The sequence below is a fragment of the Numida meleagris genome, chromosome 6, assembly GCF_002078875.1.
Source record: "Numida meleagris isolate 19003 breed g44 Domestic line chromosome 6, NumMel1.0, whole genome shotgun sequence".
NCBI lineage: Eukaryota > Metazoa > Chordata > Aves > Galliformes > Numididae > Numida > Numida meleagris.
In genome coordinates, this window is record NC_034414.1 from 36,938,253 (window position 1) to 36,949,312 (window position 11,060).

Here is an 11,060-nt window from a genome sequence, read left to right on the forward strand (position 1 = left end):
TCACAGTGTACTCCTAGGAGTTTTACCAGTAACACCACCTCAGGACAGCCTGACTTCCAGCCAAGACTGCCTCTCAGCATTTTACATCGTGTTAAGCATTTAGCAATAAGCTATTGTAAAATGTAATTACCCATTCTACTTCACTGTAAGTACTTGTAACATTTGAGATACACCTACTGTCACTGCAAAAAATATTGTGAAGAAAAAGCTTGACTTTAAATGACACTTTGGAAATGGAATCAGGGTTTGAATCTCTCAGGGAGAGTGGATGGTCATCATTCCTCAGTCTTCAATCACACTATGACAGTTTAGATGGATGGAAAATCTTGCGATCATACACTGAATTTGATATACTGGATTTGTTAAGCAAAGCAGAAGAGTCTGCAGAAATCCCAGAGTGGGAAATTTCACAACTAGAATTTCATTTCTCCCCATTACATGGAAAGGAGGCTTGATCCAGATCCAGACTAGGATGCCAGATTTTCCCCCTTAAATCCTCCTGATGAAAGGAAGAAGAGACAGCAGCTGTTGTGCTCAGTTAATAGTTCTGTTTAAGTCTGACCATAGCAGACTGAACAGAAAAACAATGCAAATGACAGATAAAGTTAAAATCAACCCTGGTGTTAGGATGGGCAAGAGTGGAAGAAATTGTTGTCCTACAACAGCAGTTGTAGAAAACATGGACAAATTATCTGATGAAAAGGAACTTCTGACACTAAAAAACTTCATTGGTGTCCCAACCCTAGGACACGCTGCTTTGGTGTTTTAGAGGATGCCTTTTTTTCTCCTCAGAACTTTGCTCACCGTCCACGAATACCACAGGATCAAATCTCTTCATGCTGTTCTTGTTCACTGCAATACAACCTTTTTTTGTTAGCCAGAAGCAGGTGTTCCCTGTTCAGCATTTGTAACACACATTTCTCTACTGCACCTGAGTGAAGTAGCACAGCACTTCCTATCAAACTAATTGCACCAATCTGCAGTAATACTATGCCCACCCATTACACAATTAAGATTCAACTTAGATTCATCCAGGTGGATTCTGCACCTGGCATGCAGCAACCCCAGATCTATGTACAGACTGGAGGACAAAACACTGTAGAGCACCCATGCAGGGAGCTCTGGCTGACAGCAAGCTGAATCTGAGCCAGCAGCATGCCCTGGCAGCCCAAAGCCAGCTGCACCCTCAGGTGAATCAGGCACAGCATTACCAGTGGGTGAGGGGAGGGGTTGTCCCGCTCTGCTCTGTGTGGTGCAGCCTCACTTCAAGCATTGCGTGCAGGTTTGGGTGCCAGCATATGAAGGACACAAAACTATTAGAGAGCGTCCAAAGGAGGGCTATGAAGATGGTGAAAGGTCTACAGCGGAAGACATTTGAGGAGCAACTGAGGACCCATGGTTTGTTCACCCCACAGCAGGGTGAGGGGAGGCCTCATGGCAGCCTGCAGCTCCTCACAGGGCGTGAAGGGCAGCACTGAGCTCTGCTCTCTGGTGACAGCGACAGGGCCCAAGAGAACGGCATGGAGCTTCGTCAGGGGAGGGGCAGGCTAGGGGTTAGTCCTTTCTTCCAGGCTAGGGAAAGGTCCCTCACCAGAGAGAGGAGAGCATGGAACAGGCTACTCCAGGCAGTGGGCACAGCCCCAAGATGCCAGAGTTCAAGAAGCATTTGGACACTGCTCTCAGACATTGGGTTTGGGTACTGCTGTGTGGAACCAGGAGTTGGACTCGGTTGGTCCCTTACAACTCAGGATATTCTGTGATTCTAAGCTTACAACACTGTAGTCCTTTCACATCTATTTCTTTTTAATGTTTAAATAAATGCACAAATGACTTTCTTTGCTAAATTTCAGTAAGAAAGTCTTGCTTTAGGTTTCTCATGTTTTTCTTCACAAGGTAGTTAAAAAACCACAAAAAAAAAACCCACCACCCACAACCTATCTCCAAATTAAGTGTTACACAATAACCCCAAAGAAACACAGTTATCACAGCCACCAGACACATTGCAACTAAGTCTTGCCAGTCCTAGCCAGATCCCACCTCAGAAAAGTATCTTCGAAGAAGAAATTGAAAGAAGGTATCATCTTCCAAGAGGGTACGTGTTTTTATAAAACTGACTCACCTGGGACACTCGTACGTATACATACAGACGCACATCCCAGAACAGGCATGAAATCTAGTTGGAAACTAAATTTTCTCTTATAGCTATGGAAGTTCCTACCATAGGAGTTCTTAATGACAATCCCTGCAGCATCTAGGCATTGCACCAGCCATGGGGCTGTGTGTAGCCAGCTCCAGAGCAGGCCAGCAGGAGGGCAGCTGAGCCCCAGGCACAGCATGTCACCACGGCAGGGTAGGCAGGATGGCCACTCCTTGTGCCAGTCTCTTGTTGGGGCTGTCTGACGGAGCTGGTGTTATCAGCTGCGCGGTAAGATTTAACACATTGTTAAACATATTTTGAGTAACTCAAGCTAAATCCCACCAGTTATTGCTGTTAAAAGACTAACATAAAGTTACTTTGAGGGCTCAGATTTCCACACACCCCCCTTAGATACTTCTCAGGATTATTTTTTTCCTTTTGTATCTAAAATATTGATGGCTTGGTTAACAACATCATTTTTTAAACAAAAGTATAATTGACCTGCTTCCTTCAAATGGTATTTCAGGTGCCTCAGCTTGCACAGAAAAAGCTCAAAGTACGTAACATGAAGGAACTGATTCCCCAATTAACATGACATTAACGCAGACTGGAGAGGGGAAACAACTTCGTTGCCTTAGGATTCATTTATTATTCAAATTTAATGATGAATTAAATTCCTACCAACTTCCTTACTTAAAAAAACCACTAATTTTGCTTCATAATTACTGCACTTAATCCATCTCTTCACTAGATCAGCTTTACAAAAATCACACTGCAGATACCTTCTTCTAGAAATGCGTCTAGAAACATACAATATTTTGTTAATGAAATAATTTTATCTTTAACGAAGTATCTGGAGCCAAAAAGAACAGCCCAAAGCTTCTAAGAAATTCTTAATTTATAATTAAAAAATACTGCTAAAAAAGATTATTCAAATTAGCAAATTGAATCCAAGTATGTTATCAATCAAGCCCACTCTAACATAATACAAGTGTTTAGAGGTTGTGGTTACCCTTTTTCTCAACAAAAAGCAGACAGCTAATAAAAGTCAGTACATCTAAGCCCTTTTATAAAACCTTTCACAATTAAAAATCATTTTTAACATTCATAATGCTATAGCACAGAGCTTTTTTTTCTGTAGTCATCCCTCCCCCTCATACAACTAAAACCCTCCCTCAGCAGTAATTTGTCTCAAACACAATGGTAGTTCACAAAGAAACATCACAGGACCAATTTAACCCATGGGCAGCATGAATTTGTTACTTCAGAAAGAAAATGTTAACTAATCATTATCTCCATTTTTATATTTAAAATACTTATGCACATGTGTGGACGTACTTAAAAAATAAAACTGCCTATGTTTGCACCACCAACTTTAAATAAGCAAAGAAAGGATTACATGCCTCTTGTCTCTAGCCTTACCAAATCAGTAACACCACTGCTTGGGCCACTCATGCAGACATGGGATAAGTGAAAGACGGCAATTAGAAGTTTAATTAATTATTCACAAGAAATTCCACCCTAAGCAAGGTGCTAATTTAGTGAGAGACCTCTACCAAAGGCAGTAAAGCTATGGTCCACCTAAGAAGGCTCACTGTTTACAGCTCCAAGACGATGACAGAGTTTCCATCAGAGATTAATAAAATACTTAAATGAAAAAAGGGTTTTTTTGTTCCATTTCTGTGCATTTGAGAATACCATATAAACCTAAAAGACGCTGTATTTATAGAACAGTTTAGTTCTACAACTCAGGTAAAATTCCTCATTATAAAAGAAGCTGCATAAAAGATACAACAGTACATGTCATTACTGGGCCACTAAATCCCAACTCTTTGGTCAAGTACTAGTCTTCATTGTTTTTAATTGGTCTGAGAAAAATAAGCAACATTCAGAAACACGCTAACTTCTCAAAGAAAGTTTTGCAGCAAAGCTCTGCTTTTAAAGTTTTATTTTTTCAACAAAAAAAAAAAACACTTAAGAAAGTTAGGTTGTCACCATCTTACATTTCAGTATACAAAACTGAAAAAAATCCCTATTAAAAAAAAAATAATAAAAAAAAGACAGGACTTCAGTCAAGTTTTCAGCTACTTATTGCTGTAGTTGTAACTCAAGTCCATTTAAAACTCTACGTTTTGGTCACTTGTAGAGAGAACACATTTGGAACGCTAGCAGCGATAGAAAACTCTTTTAAAACATAGGCTGTTACATTGTTGAGTGAAAATTAGCAGAAAACCATCACCACTGGAACATAACAAAGCATTATGTAAAAGTACAATTTAATTGGTTGTTAGAAAAAGTGTTGATTTAAAGTACTATCCCAAAGCTTTATGTGGGCCTATGTCAGCAAAGTGCTTTTGTTCCCACTATGAAAAGACCAGAACCACAGTACTTCTCCAAACATAAAGAATGCAGCCTTCATTGTTTCAATGTTTTCTCTCTCACTCTCCTCCAACACATGGAGCACAGAAACTCAAAATAATTGCTAATTCCAAATTCAGGTGATACGCACAAATATACTGTTGAACAAGTTTTGGACAAGAAAACAGTACACCTGAGTTCAGTCGTACAAACTAATTTGTGTAAATAGTGTCAGACGAATATATCCATGTCTCTAATATTAATCTAGATGTATTTTCTTACAAAAATGCATTGATAGAAATACCCAGGCAAATACATACCATACAATAGCAAAAGCTTTAAGCCCCATTTAATTAGATGATTTTCTGATTAAAAATAGAAGGCAATTAAGATTTACTCAAAATTACAATTAAGAAAAGCTTTCACAGTGCAATATCGAAACTGTCACAAAGTTAAGAAAATACTGATATCAAAGTACAATCACAATGTTAAGGTAGACAAAACTACTATACAAGGGCATATCTTGTAAAATCAAAAGGAATTAACACAACCCAGGGGACATCTCGTGTCCCTGCTCTACACATCTTGTTTCCTGGTCTTCAGAATCATCACTGTGTCTTTCCTTTTGGACATCGGTAGAAGTCTTGTTAAAACTAAGAGGTTAATTCTTCTTTGTGGACCAGATTTCAGAGCACGACTACTTCCTGAACATACATTCTTCATCACTGCACAATTTCAAAGTAGTGCAATATTGCCATGATGTGCTGAGGCATGAACACATAGCCCGTGTACAGTGCCATTCCAACAATGGAAACTAGCATTGAATCTGAACTACAGTTAAGGAAGAAAGCATTTGAAACCGAAAGTACATTACAAATCATATAAGCATAGCATTACCGTTTTTTCGTTAACTATCTCATAACGTTATGTTTTTAAATCCTAGGTACTAACTGTATTCAACAGTTACAGATGTAGGAAGAAGCAACAGAACACTGAAAAACAGAACACAGGTAGGGAGGGGTGATAAGCTGAGTTACAGCAGGACGTCTCGCAAGATATCCACTGCCTTGTCATAGACACAACAGAACAGGCTGAAGCGTGGGAAGGGAGAAGAAGGAATTGAAAATGGGCACTGAGGATACACGAATTATGCATATATCCTCCAAGGTATTAAGCAATACCTGCAGAAGCCAGCACAATCAGTCAGGCAGAAAAGTCAACCATCAGGAAAAAAAAAAAAAAGGCAAAAACAAAAGGATTGTATGAACCTGTACAGAGTATGAACTGTTGTTTGTGCATAGCCTACTCACTGTTACACAGACAGTATTAAATGTTGATATCGACTTCTTGGAACAGAATGACCTAATAAATTTAATTTATGATTCACAAAACACCTGGCGTGGAAGTTGTACTACAACCATAAAGCCAGGAAACAAGTGTTCCCTAGTCTTTAAGTCACTACATTATTTGGTTCGCTTCTCTATCAGCTCAGACCTTTTCTCAGACAAGGAGCTCAATTTAAGTGTTGACAGTACTTAGGAAAAAAGAGCTGCAAGGGTAATGAAAAATATGGGTGACATTGTGACACACACCTTTCCAGATACTTCAGTCACAAAACCTCATAGGATCGGCATGGCTCAGAGTAAATTTGCGTATTTAAATAAATAAATGCTCACTGGTATTTTACTGTGGCAGAGCTACAAAACAAACCTCACATGAAGCCATCTGCTAAGCAATCTTAAGATGATCACTTAATTTAGCTGAACTCCAAATGGCAACCAGAAACTCAGAGAAGTCAGATGACAGCTTACAGTGTAAACATACAACTAAACCTTTGTCACAGTCCAGGATTCTCAAGGCTACAGAAACTACAGCATCAGACTACTCAAGGATTAGGCCATTCAAAGTTTAAGCCTTCAGAAATTCCAAAGTAGTACTCTCAATAATAACCTCTCAAATTCAGCCAATAACCTGCAGAGATTCAGAAACACTATATAAAGCTCCGAAGATTAACAAGCATGATAACATGGATAACAGTACTCAGGTTCCACAGGTGAAATCAGAGAAGCCGTGCATGCTCCGTAACTTTGAGAAATAAAGTTACCACAGCATGTGTGCAACAAAGGCTCTGTGACTGACTTCCCCAAGATAGAGCAGAGGTATTAGAGGTGCTTATTAGAGCATATCAGCTTCTGGGTGTATTTTTAGTCCCAGAAGACTGCACAATGCAAGATACTAAAATGAAGGTCAACCCATAGATCTGCATTCCAGTACCAGTGCTCCCAGCACTTCTGGAACATGAGAGGCCGGAAATGCACCCAGCAGGTCCCTGCACTGCCAGCTCCCAAGGCCCTGTGCCTGGCAGATCTGGCCCACTCACAGTGACAGCATTCCCTCTGAGGACAGGGACAGTTCTGCTCATCTGACACTGCAAACCATACATGGAACACTCAGGACATTATTTTAAGTGAAGCAACAACCACTTCAGTGCAAAACAAACTTTATAAAGTAAGTAAACATGCGTACACATCTGTCAATTACTTAAATGTTTTGTCCAAGTTAAGAAGTCGTCCAGTTAACACAAAACTAAGATTGGTTATAAATATATATATTTCTAATTGCAAAGAAAGCAAAAATGAAGTGTTTTCAGTGATAAAGACATGGCATAAACAGAGGAGGGTGTTCTAGTCAGAAACATGGTACTTTGAAACTAAGAACCACTGTCTTAATAACTGCACAGTGCACCCGTAAGTATTAGAAAGAAAAAAAAAAGTGACTCCACTTTTACCAAGTGTACACAAGAAAACTCCCTGCAACCTGTAACCAGCTGGATCCTGGGAAACCATTCATATAATGAAAACAAGTTCCTTTACAACTGACCAGGAAAAGCAGCTTTTTCACTGTTAAACTCTTCTTAATGGTAACTTATGTTAATATTTTGGTTAGTTTGTCTCTGCGCTTTTCAGCATTAACTAGAGATGGCTCAGGGTCATTCATGAGACATCATTTTAACTCAAGATCAAAACAGCCACGCTTGCAAAGAACACTTGTGATAAGTAACAGCCCTTAGGAGACCGCAGTGCCTGTCTGACAGAGCTGGTTGAAGCAGCTCACCTATAAGTAGTCTGTATACAGAAGACTCCACATTAGCATCTATCCAGTTCCTCCACTCCAGAAGAGCCAAACAAATTTACCAGCTCAAGGATTACATGCTCTTCTAACAAACACCGTGTGACAACATGCAGGCCAAACCGAAGCTCCCCGGGTTTTGCAGCACGCACATTTACTTTCTACTAGACAACAAAACAGAATTCACGCAAAAGACTCGTGCTGAGCAGAAACCCTGAGGTTCCAGTTCAAGAGTCAGGGTAAAAAAAAAAATTACCGCAATTCCACCGGAGAAAAAAAAAAATGCAGGAGAAATAATGTCAGGATATAAACCCGGCCCCGGGCAGAGGCGGATGGAGCGGCCAGATGCCCGTGACGGAAGGCACGCGCCGACACGAGGGCTCTCCCCTGACTCCGGCAGCGCTCCGCCAGTGCTGGCTGCAGCCCAGCCAGCTCCCCGGGCCCGGCCGCCCCGGTCGGCCTCGCCTCCCCTCCCGCCGCCCTCGGCTATAGCCCCAGGACACCGTCCGTAGCCCACCCGGACCCAGAACTCCCCGCCCGGCAGGCCTCGCGCCGCCGGCAGAAGGATACTGAAGACGGTGCGCTCCCAAGGCTCCAGCATGTAGAGCGCGGTGACCAGCAGGTACTGGTAGTACAGCCACGACATCTGCTTCCAGGCCGAGCCCAGCGCCATGGCGCGCACAGCGCTCTCCCTGCCCACCGCTAGTCCCGAGCCGCCTGCGCCGGGCCCAGGCCGACCGGAGACGGGGGCGGTGGCTGCCTGGGACCCGCCCTCCCCCGCCGGCGCTGCCGACTGGCCCCGCCGCGCGAGGGCCGGCCCCGGACCACGGCCTCCCGAAATGGAGGCGCTGCGAGGTGGGCGGGGCACCACCCCGGAGCTGGCGGGGGGCTGCGGACGCTCGACCCCGAGCGGGGCAGGCCCGAGGCTTCCGCCCACGTCCCCTGGTGGCAGGGCGCGGTGGGCGTACCCTGAGCTCCCCGTCCCCTCCGCCCTCACGGCGCGTGTAAGGTACAGTCAATCAGACATGGGGTCGGTTACAGTGGCCGTAAGGCTGCCCGTATTCTTGTACAGCACAGTCCCTGCAGATCCCAGGAGAAGCTCGCTCCACTTATTACAAAACCCAGCCCCTCTCACAGCCCGCGTACCAGAACGTGCTGATTTGCCCCTACAGAATAATTCAGCTGTATGTACGAGCCTGTGCCTGGTTAGATCACATCACATCGCACGACTGTCCGTCACCATGGGAGCAGATCTGAGTCATATCTGGAAGACTGCTGCACACAATTTTCTCTCATCCTGTTTCATTTAAATGGACATACTGGGAGTTACAGGAGACCTGGAGGTTGCGCTCAACATTATCCACTAGAAGTGTGTTAAAGGGTTCTGCAGAAGGCTTCAGTACCTTTAGTTGTCAGAGGGCAAAGCCCACTCAAAACCATTGCTCAGATGAAGGAGACTTTACAATCTGTCAGCTTGGGCTGACTAGATCAGTCCCACAGGAACAGCAGAAGAAGCAATAGATCAACTTTTTACCATAACAGTTGCTAACTTTGCACTTCTGTGAGGTGTTTGGGGCCAGACACTGCAGTGTTAGAAACTTGTGACTGCTATTTTGATTTTTTCTTTATCTAAGGCCAAGAGATTGGCCTGGAACTGCACAATTATAAAGGTCATTGGCAGCTTACATGGACAATCTAGTTTCAAATGCAATAGTTAGAACACAGACCCAGTGAAAAGCAATGAGGGGGAAATCAAGCACCACAGTAAAGCTGAGTGCAAGGTACAGCGCCTGTGCACTAGAGCCAGGGCACAGCAAAGGCTTCACACACATGCCAGGTGTGCACCACAGATGAGAATCCACTACCAGCCCTCTGCCATTATCCTGCTCAGTAAAACAGCTTTAGGTCATGTCAATTCTAGTGCAGTTCTAGCCTTGCAGCTGCCCCACACCTAACTTCACCGGTGCTGTTAGCACAATGGAAAGCAAGGAAATACAGTCACAAGAGGGTGCTCATATTAATTATTTACAGAGCTGGGAATTGCACCTATAGCACCAGGAGATAACTGTGCAAAAAAAAACTAGCTGGCAGAGACAACCAAATACTGTAGTCATTTATGTGGCAAGATCTGATATGGGATTTAATCCAGACAGAATACATTCAGACATACTTTACCTGGACCAATTTATTTCAGCACAAGAAGAAATGAGCATATTCATACAATCAATACCCCCACACAGCTGGCTACAGGAGCTGTTGCCTCTACCCAAGAGAGCTGTTGCTTGTTGTAATTGCTACTGGAGGAGTCTTGTGTTGTTGACACAGCTTGAAAGAGCTGCAGCCATGATGAAAGCCACCTTTCTATATGAACACATAAAGTCCAAGGACAAGCAGGGGGTTTAGCACAACTAAAGCACTACTCCCTTTCACAGCTGCAAGAGCAGCATCGATATGGAGCAAATGTGTCCCAGTCCCGCCTGCTCCCATGCTCCACAAGAAAAAGGACTGCAATTCGGGTGAGCGAGAAGCAGCAGCAAGCACATGAGATAAGAAGAAAGGTAATTCTGAGAAGCATGCCAGCTTCACAATTTCCTGCCACACTCACCAGCCGTTTGTCCAGGCCCCTTACACCTTTTCACTTTGATGCATTCTCAGAAGGCAATTGTTGCTAGTTAGCCCCTTAAAAAAATTGACAATATTCCTCAGTATAGTGTCCCATCTTTCATGAGCTCCATCCTTCTCCTGCTTAGGGATTGCCATCAATTATTGCTCCTGCTACCACCTGCACTGACTTGTGAGCCCCTAAACAACATTCTCACATTCTCCTGTTTTCAGCAGCTCAGTGCAAAGATCTTAACCTGACGCTCCATAGCTTTCATGCATCCCCCGGACTGCGAAGACAGTTTGCATTGAAGCCAATATGCCCTACAGCAGAGTACAGCCTCTATTACATTACCTCCTCCACAGTATTACTAAGAGAAATAGTTCTCACATTCAAAATTTTCCATATATGCCTCCAGGATTAAAGCATGTAGTAACAGTCTATCCCACTTTAGATGGCATCATTTCTGACAACATGCCGGTCAGACCATAGGTAGTAAAAATGAGATAGAGATCTTATCTTAAGCAGATTCCATGTTTCAAGACAAATAAAGCTCAATTTCAGTTACAGGTTCGATGTGCAGAGAAACGTACACCATCCTAACCAACAAAGTGCTCAGCAGATACCTCAACTGTTCAGTGCTTCATCAAGCAACTAAGTTTCTGCTGATGCAAAAAATAGGAAGTCAAGGAATTAAGGTAGAAATGTGTATGTATTCCGAGCTGCTTCCTGAGAAACAAGCAGTAATTTCAGGATATCCATGGTCACCAAACCAACACGGAAGCCAGCATTCTTCTGGACATAATAAAGACCAATTAAAACATTTACGACTAC

At 43.1% G+C, this 11,060-nt stretch overlaps 1 protein-coding gene across 1 annotated transcript; it reads right to left on the reverse strand.

The window, feature by feature from the left end:
- On the reverse strand, positions 3,018–8,397 carry SPTSSA (serine palmitoyltransferase small subunit A). Its single transcript, XM_021402822.1, has 2 exons — positions 8,195–8,397; positions 3,018–5,321 (listed from the first exon to the last, which is right to left on the reverse strand). The coding sequence occupies exons 1-2, from the start codon at positions 8,295–8,297 to the stop codon at positions 5,218–5,220; spliced, it is 207 nt and encodes a 68-aa protein (XP_021258497.1). The 5' UTR covers positions 8,298–8,397; the 3' UTR covers positions 3,018–5,217.

What these genes read in the sequence shown, in the direction of transcription:
- SPTSSA (XM_021402822.1), bottom strand. Translation starts at nt 8,297, where the DNA reads ATGGCGCTGGGCTCGGCCTGGAAGCAGATGTCGTGGCTGTACTACCAG. An exon ending in TTGGGAGCGCACCGTCTTCA is followed by an intron (nt 5,322 to 8,194) that starts GTATCCTTCTGC and finishes ACTGTAGTTCAG; the next exon opens with ATTCAATGCTAGTTTCCATT.